The 27,978-nt window shown below is 33.2% G+C and overlaps 1 protein-coding gene and 1 long non-coding RNA gene across 4 annotated transcripts in view; one reads left to right on the plus strand and one right to left on the minus strand.

Moving 5' to 3' along the window:
- Positions 1–27,432, plus strand: part of LOC107168872 (sterile alpha and armadillo motif) — a 38,225-nt gene extending 10,793 nt beyond the window's left edge. Inside the window, exons 1-12 of one of the 3 annotated variants that reach the window (XR_016191889.1) lie at positions 294–439; positions 1,796–1,933; positions 4,704–5,312; positions 21,758–21,913; positions 22,048–22,570; positions 23,021–23,843; positions 24,509–24,661; positions 24,854–24,936; positions 25,009–25,111; positions 25,246–25,435; positions 25,649–26,159; positions 27,291–27,432. Coding sequence is in view for 1 of the 3 variants with exons in the window: in XM_089228387.1 (XP_089084513.1) it covers positions 1,796–1,933; positions 4,704–5,312; positions 21,758–21,913; positions 22,048–22,570; positions 23,021–23,843; positions 24,509–24,661; positions 24,854–24,936; positions 25,009–25,111; positions 25,246–25,435; positions 25,649–26,029 (3,159 nt within the window). In the remaining 2 variants the exon portion in view is untranslated. Of the gene's footprint in view, positions 1–293; positions 440–1,795; positions 1,934–4,703; positions 5,313–21,757; positions 21,914–22,047; positions 22,571–23,020; positions 23,844–24,508; positions 24,662–24,853; positions 24,937–25,008; positions 25,112–25,245; positions 25,436–25,648; positions 26,160–27,290 lie in introns of those variants that run through there. The other 2 variants (XR_016191888.1, XM_089228387.1) reach the window with 2 other exon arrangements.
- Positions 9,552–18,355, minus strand: LOC149055211 (uncharacterized). The gene is made up of 3 exons (XR_016191890.1): positions 18,190–18,355; positions 9,917–16,498; positions 9,552–9,840 (listed from the first exon to the last, which is right to left on the minus strand). It is a non-coding gene; the product is annotated as an uncharacterized LOC149055211 (long non-coding RNA).
- Positions 27,433–27,978: the final 546 nt, after the last annotated feature.

The following is a 27,978-nucleotide window of genomic DNA, read 5'->3' on the forward strand; positions in this document are numbered from 1 at the left end:
TTATAACAGAAATAACATATTTAATAAATAGTACGATGACGCCTCCACCGCCCACGGATTTTGGCTATATTTAAACTGGCCCGAAAATGTGGATATTATAATATTATCAACGACCTTGTATACAAACGCATCGAAATCGGCGAATGCGCTCGACTAAATAAAAAAGCTGCGAGCATACGCGAAGACGACCACGTGGGACAAGTCTTCGGTGCGGTATACAATAGTCGTTGTTATTATACGTCGTTGTATAGTTCATTGTCCACGACCATCCGTTTCCGCGTGTTGCGATTTTACAACGTTTTAGATTGCGCGATTTGTTCCGGCATACGATGTGCCTTTTTAATCGGACGCAAAATATGACAAATTTATCGTAATAATGAAACAAAAATAAATATTTTTTTAATGTACCATAATACTATTGATCATTATGAGATTAATCGTAAGTATCTACGTACACACAGAGGCGTATGCCTAATTTTTGTTTTGAGGGTGTTACGGATGTCTGGACTACCTTAATCTGTTCAGAGTTAACTGATAGACCATGCTATTTATATTAATTGTACCATTAATTAACATATTAATACATATAATCATAGGCGCAATTTGGGTTAGATTTATGGGGGTGTTAGATTTAAGTTGACCAAAGTGATAAATTTATCTCCTAATGCCCATGACATAAATTCATAAGTTATATAAGTTTATAACCAATAAAAATATGGGGGTGCTATGCACCTCCAAGCACACCCCAAATTGCACCTATGCATATAATATGTATAAAAAATGAAAGAATACAATAATATAGTCACAATATTCTATGTGTGTTATTTAGAATGATGTTTGTGACGTCGAAAACTCGTTAATACAATAAATAAATTCGATTTGATTTTGTGATTTATAAAAATTGCATTTCCTCCAACAAACAATGCTATAAAAATATATTCTAACCTAAGTTCTGTATAATATATTAATGACTAATGGCACAATAATATTTTAATAGTAATGTCATATTTTTTTATTAGACAGAAATGATGACTTATTACAGTATCGATTTTATTGTTTATTTATGATTTCTAAATAATTTTTTGATTATAATAAAATACAAACATATAGTTATACTTTGCATAATGGGTTGGGGCAATAGCAACTATAATGCCTAATGGATTTTATTATTTTAATACCTTTGTAATATATGTAATGTATGTTATAATAAAATGTGTTATATAACACGGTGACGCCACGGGACTTAGCTTTTTGTCCGACCACATACGCAGACAACCGTTTTGCAAAATAAACACGCGATGACGCTTATCGTTACGACCTATGTCTTATACCCATAAGGGTATATTAATATCGTGCGTTCGTGCTTGGTATTATTTTATCCGTTTACACGGATTGTATAATACTATTATTATGTGTATACCAATGTCCTTGAACTAATGTTACTCGTTAAGTAGGTACCTGACTGATATAGTTATATATATCTAAAATATATTTTTATTGTTTATATTAAATAACACAGTACACTCGTGTAAAATTACCGTAATATACCACCGACACCAGCACACACATTTATATAATATATACCGCGGTACAGAATCGATCGAAAAGCACATATTGACAGCATGTTCTCTCCAAAATCGATTTTTTTTCTATGTACAATCATATTATATTTACTTAAAACTGTAGGACTTATACTCTTCGAAGCTACGCGTTTTGCATTATTATATCATTATGTTTTAGCTCTTACTCGTCTCACGTGAATTGATTGTTTGATTTGTTTTTCGTGGTTCTACAGATGGCGGGGTTCCTTCAGGATGCTGATGGTTCAGACTTACACGACATGAGTTCGGTCATCGAGGGTTTTCAAAAGAAGAACAGCGTCGGGTCTATGGGATCGGCGACGACGATGGCCACGACCGCCGGCAACCATATGGTGAGTTGCACAACCGATAAATGTGTATTATATTATATTGTGTGCGTGGGCGTAGTGATTTCAGTCTCTCTATTTCGTTCCATTGTCTGCAAAATATTATAAACAACTCTATGAGAGCTGATTATCAACAGGAACTGTACCTCTTATTTACACAACAACAATAATGTGTCTTATTTATTATTTAGCTCTTCATATAGTTCGTTTGTATAGTTTTTTATTAGCTGAACCACTAGTATAATATAGAGAAAACGAAAATCGTTCTATAATGTTAGGCAGCACTCGAAATGTCTACGAAGTATTAAAATTATTTAAGTACTTCCTTTGGTTATAGTAGTTAAAAGTACTTGCCGTTGATTATTTTTGCAGTATAATATTAATAATTAATTATTATAGCACATAAATGATGAGTCCTATCGGCGGTGATGAAGATCACTATATTACATGAAAATATTATTTCACATAAAATTGTATAATTAATGCTGCTGGAGTATAATATTACAGTAAACATATAGGTAGTACAATAATTCATGTAGGGAATAATATTTTGAACTCGTATCAAATAATATTTTGATTGTAATTACGTAGTATATTTCAGGAATACAATAATCCCCTTTGCAGGCATTAAAATATTGAGATAGATCGAAGAAATTTGAAATAAGATCTAAAGACTAAATCGATAATATTGCGTTAGTATAATATTGTGAAAAGGGTATGTCCGATTATGAAATACAATGTAATAGTACTGATGTGCCTACTGGCTACCATTACCCAAGTTACTTGATATACCAGCTACAACCAATACCCACCGGATCGCAAATCTATCTACATGCGACGACTAGACACAAGGATTTCTCATAATCTGATGTCCTCATAAGAACTCAATTTTAATTTTAATTCTTTCCCAATTATTGAATTGTGACACTTCAGTGAATGTATATAGGTACTGGTATGCACTATGTAATATCACAAGACAAAATACAAAACACAGCATATTAAATATCTTATGTGCATACAATATTTTCTTATCGTGTGTGTGAAATAAAAATATTTATAAGTACGATTATTTTCCTTTCGTATATCACAATTAATTTTGATGGCATTTTATAACCGTACGATATCGCGCCACTGTCGAGGCCACGCGCTTTTGAACTCACACAATAATAATAATAATAGTAATATGATCCTGCAGCGAATCGAAGGTGACATAATATTAAATTATAATAATAATAACAGCGACAAAAGTAGTTTCTATAGAGAAACGCGTGTGTAAACTGACGTTACGAAATACAAAATAAATAATAACAATGATGGAGTAGGCCTACATATTATTATTATTTATATCAGGTATGTATATATTATTATTATCGTCCTCGTGGGCTGAAGTTTCAAACGGATACCCGCTGCACACGATTTGTTTTAATAAACCGAAATCGAAATTGATGGCAAACCGCATGATTCATCTTCTCACAACACTATAATATGTCCACATATATACCTTATAAATATTATAATATTCCTACTAATAATAACATGTGCAATGCACATAATATGATGTCTCTGGCTGCAAGTATTTACCATGATGGCATGACATTATGTAAATTTTCGCATTTCTCAAACGAGTGCCTGCGCCTATTGTTCGTCACGAGATTATAATATATATTTTTGTCTCAAAGTATCATCATTATGAACATCTGAACAAATTATACCTTCGTTTCTCTATAATGTACGTGATATTATATTTTATCAGCACACTCGTATATATAGGCAGTATGAAAAATAAATAAATAAAAAGCTCGATCATTTTTTTTATTTACGTAATTTATGTGAAATAATACAACCGGGAAATATAACCGGGAAGTATGTAATATTGTGTTTCGAAAGCCACGTTTAACATATTTTATTTTATCATATTAAAATAAATTATTACAAGTTAACAATTATCATTTCACTGAATATATGAACAAGTATAGGTATAGATAGGAACCCAATATTTAAATATAAAATAAATAATATCTATAATAATATGTTAATTTAAATTACTAACCTAGATGATGAAAAATAGCGTTTGACTAAACTTATTTTGAAAAATATTTTTTCTGTTTTTGCATTGCTGTTGACGCACATTATATTGAAGGTTGGGGTAATCAGAATTTACTGAATACAAATTCTTCAACTCTAATACAATTTATTTTTCATTTATTTATATCTGTTTTATACTTTTAAAACATTTGGTATCGTTTAAATCGAATATTTAATTTAGTTTGCCTGTCAGTCTACAATAATTTTTCCATTGCTTACCAAAATATGTTAAATTTGAGAAAAATTATACTTTCAAATTGGATATTTTATAAACCAACGGATAATATAACTATACTTAAAAGCGCATCATCAAAATATTCCATAAGACACATTTAAATGAATTTTTTTTTAAATACCTACTAATTTGAAAAACTGGATCATAGATTGAAATTTTTATTTTCTTAATATAACTAAGGAGTTATATTGTGTGTTTTTATAATGTTTGTATAATAGACTATAATCATGTTCGCAAATTCGAATAGGTTATAATATAGTTTAGATTCGCTTATACAGGACGTACATTTGCAATATGGACGTGATAGACTGGCGTTGATAAACTTATATTACATAGGACGTTATAAGAAATACATTACACAACAGTATTTAAAAAAAAAAAAACTTAAACCAATAAAAATAAAACAAACTGTTAAAATAAAAAACGAAAATGTTTGATTTGATTTGTTTTCAAAAGGCGTCGTCGAAGAAGAACACGTCGTCGTCGTCTTCGAGTTCACGGATGATGGAATCGTCGTCGTCCACGTCGTCTTCGTCATCCACGTCTCAGCACGTCCTGCACCGACAGGTGTCTGAAATGACGACCACGTCATCCGAACTGCAAAACTCCCAGCTGCTCCAACAGCGGATACTCGTGGACAGCGGTAACGTTACCGCGGTTAACGAGGACGCCGACTGCTGCAACCCCGTCGACGGGGCGGACCCGCTGGTCACGTTTCCCGAGTCGCCTCCCGTTTTGGTGTCCAACGATTCGCCGCTCCTCCACGCGTCCACCACCCGCCCTAAACCGGTCCGCGTGGCCGTGCAGGACGGACGACTGAAACACCCGGCCGCGGCGACCACCGAGCGGCGCGTGTCCACATCGAAGCTGGTCCAAGAGGCGTACGAGTCGTCGTCGTCGTCGAGCAGCACCAGCAGCACGGTTTCCGATTCGCAGGAGGTGCTCCACCAGCACGGCGACGTCCGCAAGCTGCACGCGGCCAACGCTATCCGGGCCAGACTCGCTGGTACCATCGGGAGCACTATTGCCAACCGCGAAACCGAGACCGCTATGAGCAAACTCCAGGTACGGACGTGATGACGTGGTTATATTATATTATGGTCTCCGGGTAATTAATATAACGTTTATCCGACGAATTGTATGTCCTCTGCAGGAAGTGATAATACAATTAATATTTAGTGTATTTAAGTATATACTGATCCAGGATTCGCTCGGGGGTATATGTTGTATAGTTATATATATATATATACATAGGTTGAAGAAACCATCATCATAGACTTTTATACATATATTGGTATATATATTGGTTGGGGTGTGCAACCCTCAGATGTCCCGCAATATAGGTAATGAGCACATATAGTTATAAGGCATATATCGTGATTTATAGGTTTTTGAAGTTTCTTAATCGCATGGAATGTCTTTGATCTGCAAGACGTATGATTCGTGTGCATAGGTGAACTTGACAATCGTTTTTAATATTGCAGTCGATGAAAGTGAGTCATTGCAGGTACTCAATGAGGCGGAAGCACACTAATGTTCTATTTATAGAGTTCTCGTTTAAAATCATTTGTGCGATGGTTGTCACCCGTTATCAATGATCGTTTGATACGTCGATATCTGGCCGGAAAGAGAATGGAATTTTTTGAAACTCGTAATTCGGTTTTACGACAAAAGACGTGTTATTATGTACGTAATTTTGATGAGTGATTCACACACGTGTTCGAGTAGGATCACATTTTACCGAATTAGGTTTCTTTCACATACCGTTTGATTTTTGATTTTTTAAATGTGTATTGAAGAAACATTTTCTAGAGTTATTTATTCTGATTTCACAATAACCTTCGCGTATTTAATCCCAAATCTTGCAGCTTATAAAACCATTCTACATTAATTATAAGTTTAAAGGAAAAACAGTGATAACAGAACAGATAAGTCTTTTTCTTATTTATCAACACATTTAATATAAATTTCTGGTTTATCAAAATTTGTCGTTTGACGTAGATTAGTCTACAATTTTTAGTCACTGATGTAATGCGTTTTTAGAATTGAAAGAAATAATAAAATAGAGAATAGTTTATACGTATATATATGTAAAATTGCATGACTATGTAAAATATGGAATCTCGGTACGTGATTTAGATTTTAGATGGAAATTAACACATCAGGTACAATTCTCGTATTGTTAAGGTTGGTCAGTGTCTGAATACGAACGAGATCGCGCCGTACTATAGGAATTGGAAGTGTTTCGCAGCGGTAAATTTAATATTATTGTTTTCAGAGTAAATCAATGAATGCTATGGACAAGAACTATATTTTTTTCACTGAACCGACTTATATAATAGTCATCGGTGAGAAGTAACTTAAAAATGTGGATGTTTAAAATGTAACAACCCTGCAGGCGTATTTTACGTCTACGCATTATTACTTAGACACACAATTCGACGGATCACATATTATTATATTATGTCGTTTAGTATATCTGTACTAATACGACCCGAATTACCTTTACGAAACAAAAAATTGACGAAATACAAAGATTGATATATAGTGGGTATATGCCGCCTATCCGATCGCCATTAAACCACTTAAGCACCGCGGAAAATAAAATGTAACTATCGAACAATTTCATCAATCGCCCTTATGTTATGATTTCACGCGTCATAATATTATAAAAATAATATTACGTGGAACTTGATCACTTTCGGCGCCACTAACATGTAATTTAAATTTGGGTGTCGTTCTGTGGGGACAACCGTTGTGTCTCGGCTGATCGGCTGGTCGTGTGCACGTAAAATAAATATAACAAGATCGTTATTAATATTATTACAACACGCGAGTGATTTATAGCGCGTTTAGTCGTCAGTCTTATACCTGTACGCATGTATTATTATACCATAACCAATATTATAATAAAATAATAATAATAATACAAATACATATTATAATACATACAGACCGGTCAAAGACGACGCGTGGGTGTGTGTGTGTGAGAGAGAGAGAGACATACATAGAGTGAGAGATCGGCGACGGGAAACTGGTTTATTCTGTCAATTCACAGACTCGTGTGTCGCTATTAATTCTTTTTTACGCGTGCTTACTCGTTTTTTGTGATATTTCGTGTGTACCTATATTCGTTCACGTGACAACCTTTTCTTCAATATCTCGATCTGCAGTTTGCTAACTACCGGTCGGTCTCACGTAATAGTTATTGCAGACGCCGTAAAAAAAAAAAAAAACAAATAAACCTAAAGGAAAACAAAACGAAAAAGTCCCTCTTCTGCGTTTCCGATTATTGAATTATGCATTATTGTTTACTATTGCGCAAGTGTGGCGCGCCTTTAATTTTATGCGACGGTATAATAATACGTCGGATATAATGCACGAGTACCGACGACGCGACGACGGAAATAATACATGATGGCGTCTCTCGGCCCGTGGTTTCCTCGACCTACGCGAAAAGCGCAGCCGCCGTCGGGACGGGGTTTCGTTTTGTTTCTCGTTTTACAGGTTGAGCATGACCTCCACCATCTGTTCGAAAAACAACACCCGAACACCGGACATTCACGTCGTACTTTCGTACATAAAACGGGCCAAAGACGCTACCACACGGTCCTAATATACGTATTTTCCGATGAACTCGAGTAGTTGTGAGTCATCTACTATGTAAAATGAAAACCATATGAGTATAATATAGAAATGACCTACTTATAACAAGACGACGCGTGAATTGCTGCACAGAAACAAATAATATGAATTCCCCTTCATCACTTGTTCAAGACTTAGGAAAAGACACCAATCCCCGAGTACTTACATTTTACTGAACTTATAGATTAAGTTACGATTATAGTCGTTTTGCCAATAACCTGCAGTCGTAATGTGCTCATTATAGTGTGGTAATTAATTTTAATGGAAAAATCGTTTTAAATCAAAAACCAGCTGTAGCTATAAAACTGCAGTTTGGTAAAAAACAATGAGAATTATGTACCGCTTTAACTATAATACGATTTATTACATAGTACCTATACTACCTAATATATTTTAAATTATTTTTTCTTTATCAGATTAGCCGAGATATATGTTTTTTTCACACACCTGTCGCAGTTGGACAAACTACAGTGCGAGCTTTATAGATAGAAAACATTTTTGTTTTTTCATTGCACAATGCCTAGAATGTGGTAGACGTCAATGTATATACTTACGTGATTAAAAGCTGTATTTCTGTATGTAATAAATAATAATATAGCGACGATAATCACAAATGTGACACTAAACAGTATCAGTTTGAATTTTGGTTCATTTACACTAAAGTAAAGTTGACAACCTTAGAGAATAATGTAACATGCCAAATAATAAATATTGTGTACATGTATTACGTGTACATATTCATTTTCTAATCACATTTTTCAATTAAATATATTTTTACGCTTTCTGCCATATATATATTATACATTTGACTTTATTGTGAAAATGCACCACAGGTGTGATCTGTAGGCCGGTTAAAACCAACTACACATATGCTATATGCATATAACTAATGAAAATTACCTGAAAAATAAGCCACGAGATAGATTTGAACGTGAGATGCAAACATATTCGAAAGCCGCCTTTAAAAAGAGTTCGTCCTTGGTCGATTACCACCATATTTGCATATTCGTATTAAATTAATAATTATTGAAATAAAAAAACGAGAATAATTTACGGTCGTCGAATTAAAAAATACATTCCCATGATGAAATATTATGTTATTTTTCATAGGTTAGGTAACCTTACTTATGATTAATAATTACCTTTAAAACCATCGCGAACAATTTCCTAAACTGCAAAGAACTAAACATTTTATCACCGTAATAATGTTTAACAGTTTACGCTAGCTGTTACTGTCATCTCCTGTGGTTGATTTGTAGGGGATTTGTTCACCATTGGCCTTGTTTTTAACGGTAGACACTAATCCATGTAAATTACATTACGGTATTATTAGTACTAAATTTAAAAAAAAAAACACCTCTCAAAAATTATAAAATTATAAATTATATATTATAATTACTAATAACTATGAATAAAATTATGTATACTCTTCTAAAATAAATACATATTTCTTCTTATCGTTATTCAGCCGTTATAACTAGAAGGTATGATAAATTGATAAATAATATAATATTATAATATAATACTTTACACAAGTCTAATTTTTTCATTTACATATATTATAATTCATTATAGTATACTAGTAATATTTATATGTAAAAAAAACATCATTCATGATGAATATACATTATAATATTAAACTAATTCATGGGTTCTTCCCTAAAAATGTTTATAGTATTATACAATTAATATCTTATCATAACATTGCATGACAAAAACATTAAGTATTAATTTACATTTGTCATTTACGTAAAATTGTTATTTGACATGAATATGATATTTGATTTTTTCTGTCTGGCATAATGTTTGTTTAACACTTTTAATAATATTAGAAGTTGATTTTCTGATAAAAAGTTATGTGTACTCCGTATGCAGTTGAGGTGAGATATAATATACTTTATTAATTATTAATCATTGTGATTGCATTGTATTTCCATCTGTGTTGTACCTATAATATATATTATGTACGTGATGTATAGACTTATATTGCGAGTGATTGATTAAAATCTTACACAATTTATTACCTATATACTTCTTCTTCTTCTTCTTCTTCTTCTTCTCAACAGCTTAGCGGTCCATGTAGGTCCATCGCTGCCATCAGTTATATACTATATACACATATGATTTCAACTATATACGAGTCCTAAATCGATCATTTATTTTAACAATATTTAATAGGTGATACATTTTTTAAATTTGTTTTTTATCGTGATTGTCGATTTATAATCGTGTATACTCCATAAAAATGTTGGCTTTCATATATTATATATTAATTAAAATAAAATGTAAACGTCTATAATGATTAATATAGTAGGTATAGTATGGTGGAATGCACCGACTACATGTGTATTATTATTGTATAAACATCCATCAATAAAATACCTATATGCAATATGTATTTTATATATAGGTTAAATTATTGCAATACATACTTATAATGGCTAATATAGAAACGATTAGGCGCGAGTGTAAAATATATGTTTGCGTGAAAGAGTAATTCGATCGATTAGTTTATGGCATATTATAATATAATGTGTATTATATAATTCCGACAAGACATCGTTTAAAGGATTATTTAAATATTACGTGACTGCAAACCTTATCTATAACTGTTAATTTAACATTATAGCAGAAAAAGTATCCAATACCATTATAAACATGTATGTATCTAAATATACCGTAATATGAGTATATATTTATTCCTAAAATTTGAATGCAATATACATTAATTTCCAACTTAAGTCAAATAATATATGTATATATGACTCTTAAGGAGTCCGTAAACTTGTGTAATATACCTAATATCATAAGCATAACCACAGTGGTCAGTCGTAACAAGTTATAAAGATGTAATTACTAAGTTCTACAAAATCTACGCGTTTGAAATCTGAATCTACAGTTTCTTTATGTCCGATCGTATAATATTTGAATTACATCGCTGCTGTAGGTGGTATATTATATTTTAAATAGCTGATATTCACTTTATTAAAGGTCGACCTTAGAGCTAGGTCAAGCAGGGCCCTGGCTCAGGGCATCGAACTTTTTACTTAGATTTGATGCCTCACGTCCGAGAAAAAGTTAGGAAAATTAATTTCAAAAAATTGTATTATTTTATTGCATTTACAACTAATATGTTGAATAGAGAAATAATATAGGGATTTATCAAAACATAGTAGCAATTTATGTGCATATTTTAGTGAATAACTGTTGTGGACAGATATAAAATGATAGTATATGGTGCCAAAATAGTAGGGCTAAACAATAGTGAAAGAGTTACTTTCAGAAAACCCTAGAGATTCACATGTAGTATCATCAATAAAAGTTTCCATGATTGTTGTTGGTATAATACAAAGACATATAATTTTTTTTTTGCTTCAGTATTGAAAGACGTATCTTAAAGTTTCTTCATTTTGATACTAAAAAATTAGTATTTTAAAGACGCTTGTAAATATAAAATAAATGTAATATTTTAGGTGACGCTGTTATTTATACACCTTATAATTTCTATACTTGTAAGAATTGTAGATTTGCATTCGTTGACGATTATAAGCTCGATTTTTCGACGAGAGAGAGATAGAGCACAAGTACTTGTCAATTAGCTAATTGTTTGATGTATATAGGTACATATATACACATTATTCAATAATTGCTTTGTTTTGTTACCTAGAATTAGTTGAACAATAATATTGCCGAGCCGTAGCACTCGACATTTTTTGAATACCTATAACATTTTTTATAATACTCGATATTGCAGTATAATAACCACCTGTGTCATTTTCATTTAAAAAATATTGTAATAATAGGTCAACCACCTCATGGTAATTTTTTGCGTGATGTACGAATTGACAGCAAAACAGATTATCTTAAGTACTTTGTTCCTATACGTACATATTCTCGTACGTAATATTTATATACCTATGTACGTATATTTTCTGTCATGATATTTATGATCTAGTTCTCGCTCGCTTTAATTCGCCTTAACTATATAGTGGCTCTGACCAAGATTTTTTTATACAGTGTAGTGGTTTTGGTGTGCTCTTCTCCACGTGAACCTGCACTGATAAGATATTATAATGTGTTACAAATACGTCGATGATATTATAATAGCGGTAATACTGATACGGTATCAGTGGTCCCCGATTTGCACCAAATTGTGTAACTTTTTCGACTGAATTGTAGCACATTATTATATCTTATACCTGTTGTAACAGTGGTTTTGAATGAAGTTGTAATATCAAAATGCATTTTTTTTTTTTTTTTTTTTGACAAATTATAAACATAATATTGTGATATCAAACAACAATAAATCAAATAACAATTCGAGTTATATGTAGTACGGAAGCGGTTATTATTGTTTGACTATCACACACGTGTACGCATACGTTTACATTCATACATTTACAGACGTGTTTATACTGTCTACAAATTTAGTGATAATTTGTCACTAAGACATGACAGAAAAAATTAATGTATTTACCTATAAGTATGTATGGTATTGAACGACTATAATATACTAATCTCATTTGTCAATAATCCATTACTATTAATTTTCCGTGTTCATTGAAATATATATTATTACTTTAATATTATAACATAATAATTAAAGTCTAGGACATTCACGTTTTAATGGTCCTCGTATAGCGATCTAACTCTTGCGGATAAGTTTATAGATAGGACATTTATATTAATATGTTGACATAGTTCTCTATACAGTTAGACTTTGCCAAATTGGAGTTATTTTTATTAGTTTATTGATAATGTTTTTATAATATCGTACGTATAAAAAAGCCTGAGAATCATGGGAGTAAATATTTATATAATAAAATTGTCCGTGAATAAAATCTGTTACAATTTTATTTTTAAAATATTTATATAAAAGCGAAGAAATAATACATTTAAGTTTAGACAACATTATTATAATTTATTATCGAGTAATATTCCAAGTCGTGAATTTAAACTATGTATATGTATAGTGTAGTAGCCACATTGGTTTTAAAAATCAAATTCCGGTAAAGTACCTTCTCAATTATATTTAACTTATCTTTCTAAACCGTAATAATTATGATAATTAACTATAATAATATTAATTAATTAATTAATTATACCTACAGATATGTGAATAAATATGTTTCATGACCACAGGTTATACCTGTAGGAGTAAACCGTAGCAGCAGTATAGAATAATAAGTTGTATATGGGAAAATAATACTATTCCTTCAAAATAATATCACTCGTGATAAAACACGTTTATAAAGGAAAAAACAAATCACGTGCGTCTCGAATCAAATTATTGCTAGTTCGTGTACAATATTAATTATAAATATTATTAAATTACTTGAAAGTATGTTTAATATTTATTATGCAGCGTTCAATGCGCAAACATGTTATTACTTTATGACTCCGAATAACTTCGTCCGTGTTGTTACTTACACGACAGCGGTGAGGGCAAACTCAGCAAATTTCTTGTTCAATTTTTTCTTTGATTAGGTATCGAAACTGCGTTCAACTGCTGTTCCGACACGGGTCGCATTATAATAACAAGTTTATGGTTGCGAATTGCTGGTTGCAAAAAAAAAAAAAAATTAAAAACAAAAAACCTACGAAATTTTCCAATAGCCATTGAAACACTCGCATTAAACGTTCGTCTCGAAAACCAATTAATGTTGTTTTTTTTCAATTCTCGCGTTGCACTATTTGACCCACGTGAGGTGCTCGTAAAATATATGTAAATACGATTATAATATACATATTTCCTGTACAACAGTGCAGTCGTAATGTTTTTTATTTTTATTCTGTATCTCTCGACATTCAGCCGCATCAGTAAATCGAACTCTTTTCAACTGGTGCTAATTAAAATAATATAATTACCTACCTACCTACCTATATATACTATATATTAGCATTATATGTGTATTCATTTCAACGGCTATCGCGAAACGTTTTTGTTGATTGATTTACAATACTTATTTTATTAATATATCACTATATTTACGATTGGAAAACATTTTTGTTGCTCAAGTGTGCGGTGTGCATGCATTGCAGATGCACACAAAACAATCTCAGTCGAATACCTACGATAATAATTATTTATCGTTAATTTACCGGAACCTCGATAATTATGTTAAAAAAATAAATAGTCTTCGATTAAGTAATCGTTGAACCTCGACGACGGTTAATATAATATTATTATGATTCGCACTATTTCATGTTTTATGATATTAATTATAACTCATATTATTTCATATACATTACTCATATATGTACGAAAACGAGATGTACATTGAGTGTGCTGTTCGCCGTTTGGTGTGTTTGTATAATTAGCAATGATTGGTTTCTTATTAGTTATTAACTATTCTATGAAATTATCATACGATAGATTTGCTATAATCTATAATATTTTATTAGTCATATCGTTTAATTTTTTACATTTTATTATTATGACATAATATAGTCTATACTGTCCTATATAGTTGTTCGACGAATATAGAGTATAGACAGTTGTATAGTTGTATAGTTCTATAGTGACGACCCTACAGTGTTCGATGAAACGTGTTTCACTTGTAATATAAACGCTATACAGATTTTTAACGATAAATATACGTTTGTAGAGGAAAATTGCAAAGTAATACTTTTGAGTTCAGCAATCCTGAAATACAAATAAATCGTAGTATGCGCTTTATTTCTCTTTCATTGTGATCACATACAATGGCTCAATTTTTTTCTTCGGTGCATTCCAACGAGACGTTGCTAAGAAATTTTCAAAAAATCTCCTTTCGTTCGGAAAACTTCAGTCGCCAAGTAAGTGATTTTTTGTTCCTCCCAAACCCTTTATAGTTACCCGGTGGACATGCTGTCGAATAAACCATAACAATCGTCTATAGAATAATTAGTTTTATTGTAGGTCTCTCGCCGTGGGTATATTTTTTAAGTGTCGATTTATATATTCGTATTGCAGTGGTAAAAAATGAATTAAATCTGTATTATCAAACGATGCATATATTAATGAAAATCATCTGATCCTCGAAAATCCGTATCTCTCTTTCATTTACACACTCTTATTTTTATTTTTACTCCATCGCTCGCGCACTCTTATTTGGTAATTGATTCACTGTACACTGCAAATAACGTAGTTTCTCGTCGTCGAGACCGGATCGTTTACAACTCTAAAGTCTACGTCTTAACAAATTTATTACTCGGGTCGATACTCTAACCTAATAGTGTTCTGTGCAGTAGTATATAGACTATAATAGACTATATATTATCATTGCCGTCGGTATTTTGTTTTATTTTTTTTCGGACGTCGGCGGTGGCGCCCAAGTCGGGCAACCAAACGTACGACGCCGCCACCGTTTTTATTGCCGTCCCCGGCGCACCGTTACAACCGTCCCAGCGGGTCACGCACACGCCTTTTAGCCCCGTCGTTATAGTCACGTAAAACTTAAACACAAAAAAATAATAACAGTGAAAGCTCTGTCGGAAAATTGCCGATTGGTTTGGTCGTAGTTTTCTCGGGTTCGCGGTAGCTGCTGCAAGTGCAGTGTATATAATAATTGCATAATTTACCCTGCCCCCGCAAGTCGGACTTATTTGGCCTGCAGTGTCGCGCCTGCCTTTACAACTGTGTCGTTTTAATAATAATAATAATAATAATAATAATACAACAAATTATTGTCATCATCAAACATCGTTACGACGGCGACGTTAAGACGTGTCTCTTTTGCGGGTGCGGATTTATTATGCGCGGCGTTTGGCGGCTAATGATGAGCGGCAGCGGCGGCGGCGCGGTCAAAATGGCCGAAAAAATGAGCACGTTCAATAAAGCTGCAGAGTCCAAGGTAAATGATGATTAATGCCGATGAAAAGTCGTAGCGATACATTTAAAAGATCTGGTTATAGCGATGAGCAAACAATCGATTCGACAGTATTTGATATCCGATCAAATATATAAAATTTTTAATAGTATATTATAGGTATAGTAGAGGTGGATCGAATTCAAATCGAACATAATATTTCGTTCAATGTCGAACCAATTCCGTATACCAAACATAATTTTTCATAGTTTGTAGCGTTCGAATTTTTAGGATATTATTTTTATGGAACTTAAAATTGTTTGTGCGGGCTCAGTTTTTTTAGGTTCGATTTCTCTACCCGTTTTTAATAGGTATATTGATTAAAAAAATTTAATTATAATATTGTCATGTGGTAAACGCGGCGGAGTAGGTATACGCACGGCGGCGCTAAAAATACAAAGAATTTGATTTCGGCGGCGGTCAGTCGAGTCTTTTTTTTACATTCTCATACGGTGAGAATAAATCAAACGAATGCTGTGCGTCTTGGCAAGTCGGCCAGATTTATTTCGGTTCTGTGCCACCGCCGACACAACATAATACTATACGTACACGACGTATACTATAGCGAGGAAGTTTTTTTCTCTCGTATCTATTTATTTTTCCCTTCGTCTCTGGCCAAAATAACCGCAAACGAGACGAAACCCGATTCACGGCCAATCGCCATTCTGCAAGCGGAAAAGGGGAAGCAAAATAAAAATTCTCTCCATTTTTCTGGCCGCCGAGGCACGTCCTTGAACCATTCGCCACGAACGTCGCCTGCGCGTAAAACGAAAACAATAATAAAGTTTTTATTATTATTGTTATTATTGTACACCTATATATAATATCGACCTGGGCCGTAATTTTTTGATATTAAATATATTATAACATACAGTTAATAATTGTATGGCACGCGAATAAAAACAGTAAACACCAAAGTATATATTGTTATATTTTTTAGTCGTCTGCGCGTTGATGGATATAACAACGATTGATATTAATATTATATGTGCATAATATGACAATAATATAGTCCACACAATCACCGTGAATGTAGTAGTTTAGTACCTTATTCGGATTTCATGCGATTCCGAACCAAAGCTATATAGTAAGGAATTAATGTTGTTATTGTGACTACTGGAAATCGACGACAGTGGTCGATAACGCGCGTATAGGTACGTTTAATTTTTTAGTCGGAATTTTGATTTTACGCGAATTCTCTATCTGTAGTACATTAACTATACTACAATATCTGACATTACATAAAAACAATTATCATTTTATTTTTTAGGCTCGTTGCATACAATATTATATTATGATTATATTATTGCGAATCACAACGTTTTCCACAAATAATTAATGTGTTATCAGAGCCAACCAGCAGCCGTGCGATTTTGTTTTGCAATGATATTTGAATATTACAATATAATGACTTTTTTCAACGTACCTAGATATATGTATAATATCATTTACTATACTATTTTATTACCTTTCATACACATTAGCGATATGTCATAGGAAATCGGCCTAGCAGTGGTCGTTATTGCGTTTTGATGCCATTTAATGATTGTTTTATTAAACTCTGTTAAACGCGAATTGCAAATTAGTTACTGAAAATATTCAAGGACTTCTAAATCATGTGTAATTTTCAATTCATTATGTCGATTGATTGATTCTGTGAACGTAGGACGTAAAGTAAATAAATAATATAATGTAAATTCCAAAACGTAGTTTCACTTAAAGTTTTATTGTACGATCTCTCATTTTTTTCTATCACCCCTTCATGTGATCAAATGTTCGTTTTTTTTTTTTTTAAATATTTAGGTACATTGATTTGATTTTAAAACTATACGAACGAAGACATATCGTATGGCGGCAAATAAGAAAAAAAATATTTTTCTCATAATGTATACCTACAGTACGAGATTCTTTTATTTGTGTTTGGCATTTAAATTATAATTCCAAGAACTCGGAATGTAGAACCCGTCTGATAAGTTCTGTAATATTATAACATTCGTTTAGCATACAGCGTGCTTTTTATCGTTTAAAAATAAATCGTTGATATTATCTATAAATTGTTGAAATTTGTGAATGTGTAAAAGTTAATGATATTGTTATCTGCATCCTTATGATTCTGTACGTTAGAATGAATCTAGTATAATAAGTGTGTGTGTTCTAAAGTCTAAACGTGCTGATTTACATTTTATTCACGCGGTGTTGGGAAGATGAAGGTTGATATAATTCAAAATAGTTAAACTCTAAGTATAATTATACTGATTGATTTTGGAGCTTGCGAATTACGACGCGTTGATTAGATTAATTATTATAATATTTCATACGGTAAAGTACGTAATATTATTTGAATCAGTTTTTAATTTATTATATCCAACATATGTGGCGACGGAAAGCAAGCTATGATGGACAATTAGCGCTTAAAAATTACAAGGAAATATTAAAGTGTGACTTACCTTAGTCATTAACGGAAATCATGAAAGAGTTCTTGGAAAAAACAAAATTTAAAAATAGCGCACACTTGGAAGAGCAACGTACACGATGATTATGATTTATTATATTAATATATACGTTTTTGTATGTATACGGTGGACGACCAAAAGAAACTGTTGATCGCGCGGATCAAACGTCTGTGGGGGGCATCGTCAACTACCGCGGGTAACATAATATTATGTATATTTTGCACACGACAATTTATCGTGTTATTATTGCAATGGTATTACACCCGAATAGGTATTGGGACGTCATCGTCGGAGCGGTCGTTGGGCAATAAAAAAAAGAAAAAAACATTATCTCCCGCGAGTATTTTCGCATATTTTTTTTCACGTCTCTCGACATTCTGTGGGAGTTTACGCGTATATAATAATAATGATATGTGATGATAATATATATTATTATACCCACACTCGAACATTTAAACACTCGTACACACACGCACGCGTACGACCGAGTCGAAAATTCGCGATTGTCTAAGTTTAGTCTAACAATATACACCACCGCCATCACACAGTCGTTGCAGGCCGGTATTTCATTTAAACAGTGTAAAGTAGCAGACGTAAAATAGTGTACGATCTTCGTCCGAACAGTCGTATTATAATCACACGGTTGCATTGCGTTGTGGATCGGTGATTGTTTTCAAACATTTTCACAAAAAAAAAAAAAAAAAAACGTTGCAGAAACCTGGAGAACTATCTCAACGGGAAAACCTGCAAAACACCAGTGCTGCCACGATGAAAGTGCAGACCGATTCGTTTAGTTCGGAAAAGGTACAAATATATTATATTATATAATATGTATGTTGTATATATATGTGGCGTACACAGGATTTTTCAATGGGGGAGGGGGGTTTGAAAATAAATAATTAGTGACTGTCAACACCCGTTAAATTCATAATACCTAACTGGTGTGTGTAATATGTTGAATATTGTTATATATTGTATGTATTGAACTTTCTTTAACAATAAATGATGGGGGCCGTAGTGGAAGTAATGCGAAAGCAGTCCCTGCTCCGGTCCTCATCGATACCATGAAAAAAAGAAAAAAGGTTTAACAGGTTAACTCAGTATTCAATTGTTATCACAGATTATAGATTTATATGGACTAGCTGTGGCACGGCTAAAGATAGTATCTTTAATCATGACTGAGTACTGACTATGGAATGTATAAAAATATTATCTATGAACCTTAGAAGTTTAGCCAGTTCAGGACAATATGGTTTGCATTGTTTGGTTAGGTAAACACATGATTTAAGAAACTATATTAAATCGAGGTAAATATAAAAACAAAAAAACAATAATATGGTCAATGGGGGAGGGCTTCAGTCCATTAGCCCCCCCCCCCTCTGCGGACGCCACTGTATATATATGCGGTGATTGCGTTCTGTTCATAATACTACTCTATAATAATAATAATATTATTATTATTTATTATCATTAAGACAGTAGCGACTAAAAATTACATTTTTTTCGTCATCTGCTGCTGTTGCAATTACAGTTAACACGTTTTTATATTGTTTGCCATGACAAGCGAAATAGTAAATTATAACGATTAGCAGGATTAGTATTGATCGTTTGACAGCCGCCATAAATTCGAAATCGAAAAAAAAATACAAATCGGAAATCAATTAATGCTATTAAGTATTATCGATCATCGACCGCTTGGCGTCACGTGTTCGTGGTGTTCATCGATATTAAAATACGTAAAACATAGAGTGGATTACTTATTATACACGCTATTGTTAATCGAATAATTTCGTATATATTTATCTGCTTATTTTTTGTTTAAAATGTTTATACAGTTAGTAGGTGTATACTATTCTGATGACTAGTAACGTTGTGTGACGATTTACGGATTTATCTCTCTCGCACACATTACAATATTTGCGAAATCAGATCGAACATTGTTCTTATCGTTATCGCCGGTTTTTTAAGACCTGTTCGATATCTGACATCGATATAATATAATGTCATCGATCATACGGCGCCACCTAGGACAAGTATACGATAACCGATAGGAGATATAGGAGCATTCATTTATATACGAGTGATTCGTCAAATTCGAATTCAGTAATTAATTTTGCGCAGTTGAGGTAGTGGCTGAAATTTCAAATGGATGCTACTGAAAATGATAGCCTGTGAGTTGTTGTCTCATAATATCAGATGGTTTAAAGTAAAATTTATTTATTTTTTTTTAATTGAAAAAAAGACTACGCGTGTATGCCGCCGAAACGGTTAGAAAAAAAACCCTATACTGACGACGTGACGCACAATGGCTTTGAACGCATACACGTCGGCTTTACGCCATCTATTATTATACCTCGGAGTTGTGAGCTCAGCGATATTGAAGTTGGGATAGTTCGAATAATTTGAATAATTTACAAAAATATTATAAATGTTTAGTGGGATTTTACATTGGTTATAAGACTGTTTTTTAATAAATATATTATTTTAAAATGTATTGAAATTGAGATAGGGCCACTGAAAAAAAAATAATGCATAATTTTTCAAACTTTAGCAACTATATATATCATAGTCAAAATCTCATACGAAATTGCTACAAGAAGATTTGTTATAAAATGTATAACATATTATTATTTATTATAGTACTTACGATAGTTTTTCTATTTATAAATTGTTCAGGGTCTTATTATTTGTTATAAATCTGATATAATTATATTATTTTAAATAATTATTGAACCAAAAAAAATCAACTAATTATTATTTTTGAATTTTGGATATAATATAATAGTTACCACATTGTATTTTTTTAATAGTAGACGGAATCACGCCCAAATTTGAAAGTTTTAATTTATATTTAACGGCTTTATTTATATTTATATTTAATTCGAGTTCTGCAACTTTTCACGTTTTAATATTTTAAAAACGTCTAGTAAAAAAAAGGAAGAACTATATTATACTACAATTCAATGCGCAGGTGTAGTCGCATCAAAAATGCACACAATACTACTGTGCATAAATTATGTAAATATGATATTATTCGCATCTGTATATATTGGCCACGTTGATCTGAAAATTATAAAAAGCGATAATAAAAGGATGTTCGAATGTACGTGTTTTAATCGATACGCTTTTAACATTGTAATTATAACTTGCTATCTACCTACAGTATTATTGCGCAAAGTTGTGATTAAAATTATTAAGTGACGTAATAATATTATTATTGATATTTTTATCTCCTGAACCAATTTGATTTTAAATTAGGAATATAGGTTTATCGTTTAAATAGAATACAAAAGATATAGTATCTATATTAATTTCGTATAAGGTGAAAAACATACGTTATATTATATTTTAAATTTTCTTTGGTTATCAAGAAATGGATAAACGCAATAGTATGATTATATGGTTTAAGAGTAAATAAAATGTAGTAATAAAATGTTTAGTTATTGAAATATTCTATATGATTATTATAACATTTTCAAAAATATAAAATATTGATATATACACTATACTATAATATATAATTGCTATAATAGTTTCACTAATCGTAAATTATTATTTCTAGAAAGCTACGAGCGCACAACAACAAAGACAGACAATAACGTCCTCAGGAATGTTTAACCAAGAAAAACATATTGCTCAGTCATCACAATCGAATTTTACGTTCACTAAAAAAGGCATTTGCACAAGTTCAAAAGCCGTGTCATCTGCCACTTCACAAGTAATAATTTTTTTTTTATAATTGATCAGTTTTATATTTGATTCGTATAAATTTTGTTTCATTATTTCACTGCCTATACCTACTTATTGATATTTTGTGCAGTGTTAGTAATTCGATTCTAATTAAATTTCTAGTCATCGCACAACGGATCTTCGTCTGGCGGCAGTGGTTCGTCACCCCCATCGACGCATGTGATCAGAAGTGTCGACGATCTATTAAACACGAATTTCGATGACCTAGACCAGATGCGAGAGATCGCCAACACTCAAGACGTGGAAAACGCTATTAAAAAGTATTCACTGTACTTGGAGAATGCCGTCAAGGGACTGATGAGCGGAAAGTACGCCGACACCAAAGGACCGATAATGCTTAACAAAATGTTCGATATGATTTGCAAGGCGTGGGCCGTGCCGACTTACGAGCTCGGATATGCGTTGTGTAACACATTCCGGGACTGCGGTGGAATGGATTTGTTGATCAACAATTGCGTGTCCAAAGACCAAAAACTTCAGTTCTCCAGTGCCAGGTTACTGGAACAATGTCTGACCACAGAAAATCGCTCTTACGTAGTGGAAAATGGGCTGGAAAAGGTCGTACACGTGGTGTGCGCTTACAAGAGTCAAGTGAGCTCGGCCGATCAATCTAAAGTCAGTACCGGTAAGTAACATTTTTCATTCATCAATCAGACCCACCTAGTGTTTTTCGTTTCAATTTCAATTTTTTTAATTTTTCAATTTGAATTCCGTCTGAAGTCAAATATTCTCGAGCCAGGGAATTCATATTGTAAAAGAAAATATAGTTTGGACATTCCAAACGAAATATCAAAACTAAAATATTATTGTGGATTGAATTAATATAATGCAATTCAAAAATATTGTTATCGATAAAATATAAATTGAAAATTAAATTAGTATTTACAAAAGTTAATTCTTAAGATGCGTTCTTAAGTATATTATGATATAGTTGTCTTACGCTACTTCGATAAAAATTATTAAATATATTTTTAATTTTTATTCAATTTTTTATATTTCGTTTCGAATGTTTTTAGTCAATATTAGCATCTAAATAATATTTTTATTTATCTAACAAAGTATGAATATGCTTTAGGAATTCTTGAGCATCTGTTTAAACACAGTGAAATGACATGCAGCGATGTCATCAAACTCGGTGGCTTGGACGTATTGCTGTATGAATGCCGCAGACGAGACATCGAAACCCTGAGACACTGTGCCGGTGCTCTAGCCAATCTGTCGCTATATGGAGGGGCTGAGAACCAAGAGTTGATGATCAAACTCAACGTACCCACGTGGTTGTTCACGTTGGCGTTCAACACGGACGACAACATAAAGTATTACGCATTCTTGGCCATAGCCGTTTTGGTGGCAAACAAAGAAATCGAAGCGGCCGTCCTCAAGTCCGAAACCCTGGACCTGATCGACCCGTTCGTCACCACCCACACACCGTCAGAGTTCGCCAAATCTAACCTGGCTCACGCTCACGGCCAGAGCCACCATTGGCTGGAAAGGTTGGTTCCGGTGTTGAGTTCAATCCGAGAGGAAGCGTGCAACTTGGCCGCCTTCCACTTCTGCATGGAAGCCGGCATCAAGAAACAACAGGGCAAGACCAGTATATTCAGCGTGATCAACGCCGTCGAACCACTGAAGAAGGTAGCCAGTTGCCCCAACGCAATAGCATCAAAGTTCGCCGCCCAAGCATTGCGGCTGATCGGCGAGGAGGTACCGCACAAGCTCAGCCAAAAAGTACCATTATGGTCACCGGAGGACGTCCGAGAATGGGTCAGACAAATCGGGTTCAGCGAGTGCTCCAAAAACTTCGTGGAAAGCCGAGTAGATGGTGATTTACTGTTGCAGTTGACCGAGCAAAATCTTAGGGATGATATAGGAATACACAACGGAATCATGCGAAGAAGGTTGGTATATCGCATAGCTAGATATACAGACATAGGTATAATAAAATAAGCAACTTCCATAAAAATCTTTTGCATGCGAATTATCCAACATTTTTATAAATTTTAAATTTATACCTAATATAATTAAGACAATTACATGTATATTATACATAATATCTTGTATCTACCTATCGCGGGTATTCGATTAAGTACAAGGTAATACGTATGTATATAGCTAAATACCTTTTAACATAGGTAAATCTTGTAGACTCGGTGGTAAATGTCAATACACCAATAATAATGACTAAGATATCTGAAATTAAAAAAAAAATACTTGAATATCATATATGGCTAAATGCACCTACTTATAATTGTACATAGGTATTAAAACTAAAGTTTTAGTTTTGATATATATCGACAGAACTTAGAAAATTTGTAACACCAATTATTAAACTAAAAAAAAAATGTATTTTATAATAGATCGTTAGTAAAAAAATTGTAATATGGAGATGATTCACATTTAAGTATTTATTAAATTTATCGAAATATTCCAACTATTGTTATATGATCTATAAAATAACTTATCGCACTTATCATAAATATAATTATAAAGAAAATACTGGTTACTTGATTCTAGATAAATTTTAAGTTCACTTTAATAATATAATTCTATCTGTTGTTTCCAGGTTTATGAGGGAAATACACAATTTGAAACGATTGGCGGACTACAGTAGCAGAGACACGACAAATCTGAATTCGTTCCTCCAGTCTATAGGTTCGGAATTTTCCGTTTACACTTATTCCATGTTGAATGCTGGCGTTGATAGAGACTCCATCAGGTAAGCTATTTAACAATCGCCTTGAATGATAAATATGATTATTAATTGTTTTTGTTTTTAAGTACCTATGTTCAATTCTATAAAAACTCAATAAAAAGAAAAAAATACTCTAGAAAATACTGACAATTTGTTACTTATTACGTCGTTTGTTTTTTAAATAGCAAACTCAATTAAAAATATTTTATGTTTTAGATTTTTATCAGAAGAACAGCTAGTACAAGAGTGTGGAATATCAAACAGCATTCATCGGTATAGAATACTAGACTCGATAAGAGGTAAACGTTGTAATTGTAACAAATCTAAAATTGAACGTGCTTACAAATATTGTTGCTTTTTATTATTAACAGACATGGAGACGCTAATGGAAACGTCCTCTTTCGAAGAAAACATGAACAAAAACTTGGATGTTTTTATCAGTTACAGACGATCGACTGGATCTCAACTGGCAAGGTAAGTCTATTGTATTTCTCCAATTTAATGCGAATTCAAACGTGAATATAATACACATATTTTGAATATCATGTCACGTGGTCTTAGGAAAACGGCAGGATAATATGGATATTAATGAATGATTTTATTTTTAGTTTGCTCAAAGTACACCTGCAACTTCGAGGATACTCAGTGTTCATCGACGTAGAACGTCTGGAAGCTGGCAAGTTCGACAACAACCTGTTGCAAAGCATCAAGCAGGCGAAAAACTTCATATTAGTATTGACGCCAAAGTCGTTGGACAGGTGTATCGGCGATAACGAATGTAAAGACTGGGTGCACAAGGTAACGTTAACAAACAGCCGTAATTTATTAATTTGTATTTTATTGTTCTTTTTCCATAATTTTTTTCCGTAATCCGTAATCTTTTCCGTTCCAAAATCCAAACCTTGATCGTTTTTATTCACGTGTCAAATAATAATAATATAGTGTCACAATGTTCATAGACGGGGGCTGCACGTTCAACAGTCACTATAATCATGTGATGTCGTTTTACAGGAAATCGTGGCTGCTATTCAGGACCAATGCAATATCATTCCGATCATGGACAACTTTGCGTGGCCCGAACCGGAAACCTTGCCGGAAGACATGCAAAACGTGTGGAAGTTCAACGGCGTGAGGTGGATACACGATTACCAGGACGCTTGCGTGGAGAAGGTGGAGCGGTTCATGCGGGGCGAGCTGAACGGGATCCGGGACGGCGCCAGTTCGGGATTGTCGCTGAACCGGTCCGGCGGCGGTGGCATCGGCCCGTCCACCATCAAGAGCGACCCGTCGGCGCCGAACACACCGATGACCGTGGGCAGGTCACCGCCAACGTATCAGCGGACTCAGTCAAACGACAGTGAACGCGGCGACCTGACCGGTAACAAGGATTGACTAGCGGGGAACACTTCCAGGTATGGGAAAGTGGCCGATGTTTTGCTTTCCCGCCCGAACCGCTTGCTACGTTTTGTGTCCGTCCGCTTGTTGTTGTCGTCCGTCCTGCAGCGGCCTCCAATGCTTCACGGTAAGTGGGTAGCAACGAACTGGGCACTTAAACTTTGATGAAGGTTCCACGGGGACGGAGTGGTTAAGCGTTGTAAGGTGTCGGCTGCGACGCGCACCGTCGCCGGTTTGAACCTCGGTCACGGGCGGCACCTCTCTTCGGGCAGTCACGGTGTCTGGAGAGAGAAGCCGCCATCCCCCCCCCCCCCACCCGGGCATGGACGAAACTTACGGGCGCCCAATTAGAAATTCTGCAAAATAGGCGTCCGAACTAGGCCTTCGGGCCTACTCCCGGACATATAGCGAAAAATATGCAAAAAAAAAAAGGTTCCACGGGTTCTTTGAAATATACATATTTGAGGTTTCGGTATTTACAACATGACTTTTTTTAGTATAAAAAAATTTACAAGATATTATTATAAATAAATTTGATGACATTATAATATTGGTTGGTACTTCTCTCAAATTAATGCTATTTAGACGGCGTATGCTACTTTCTAAAATCAAGACTTAATTATTAATGTATAATACAGACCTCTACGTATATTTATTTTAGTCGAACTAGTTGAAGAGCATATTTTTATTTTCGGATTTTATTATCAGTTTATTAAATTTTAATAGTGTGAGGATTGGGAATAATTGCCATATTTTATCATCAATCACGCGTCATGACGAAAGGAATCAAATAAAAAAAAAATGTTATTTTTATGAAAGAAATTAATATAACCAAATATAACCCATAAGAAAATTAATAAATCGTACTCCTAAAATAATGGATTGGATTTTGCTTCTTTAAACACAATTCATTAACTTCACTTTGGTTTTTATATTCAATAACGAAATGGTTGAATGACTCTATTCTGAAATCAAAAAATGTTGAACTTATTGCATGACGTGGATTATTACCCTTGTTGGGTAATTGTGTATTATACTCACATATAAGTATGTAGTTATAATCTTATTATTATTATTATATTGTTTGGAGTAGTTATAATGTTTGTCGATAGTTCTTTTACTTCTTAACATAATCCTCTATAGCACCTGGAATTCTGATGAATGCGTTGTGTGTGTGTGTGTGAATTGTATTTGATTAACTATTTGCTGTGATCGTCTCGAATTGATGTAATTAATACAATATCTATTGTTTGCACAGATACCGGAAGTGTTCGAGACTACCTGCTTGGAGGCCACCAATGAGTCCAAATGGTTGTGGAAAGAGTCGTAAACGAGCCAAAAGCGTGGAAGATCTACTAGAGACCACTGCCCAACCGGATTCGCGATTACAGGTGCAGGCTCAAATGAAAAAGGCAAAAAGTTTGGAAGAGTATCTGGACACATGCGAAGAAGACGCCGAGGACAGTTGTAGCGTCTCGGCGTCCGTCAGTGACAGCATAAAGAAGAAAAACTTCGTCAACAAGTGTATAAACAAAATGAAATCATTTATAACGGCCACCAAAAAGACTTCAATGGACTCAAAATAACGAATATTTAATATTTCGATATTTTTATGATAATATAGTGCATTATAGTGTATATATATTTTTTTATGTATATTGTAATTATTTTCGTTTTTACATATTTTTTAAAGTTTATGTTATTGATTCAATATTTATATATATATTTTTTAAACCTATATGTACCTATATTATATATTTTATTTTTTCTAGTTAATATTGTCATTAGTATTATAACTATTTTATTTTTGTAATTATTATTATGTTTTTATACGAGTTTATACGAGTTTATACGATTTGTTTGCGTGTTTAAAAAATGCTGCATTTAACATCATTATATTCTATTCTAAATAGTATATTATCATATTATTATTACTATACAAGTTG

This window comes from Diuraphis noxia, unplaced genomic scaffold (assembly GCF_037042655.1).
Source record: "Diuraphis noxia isolate RWA-SAM2 unplaced genomic scaffold, SU_Dnox_SAM2 contig0005, whole genome shotgun sequence".
Lineage (NCBI taxonomy): Eukaryota > Metazoa > Arthropoda > Insecta > Hemiptera > Aphididae > Diuraphis > Diuraphis noxia.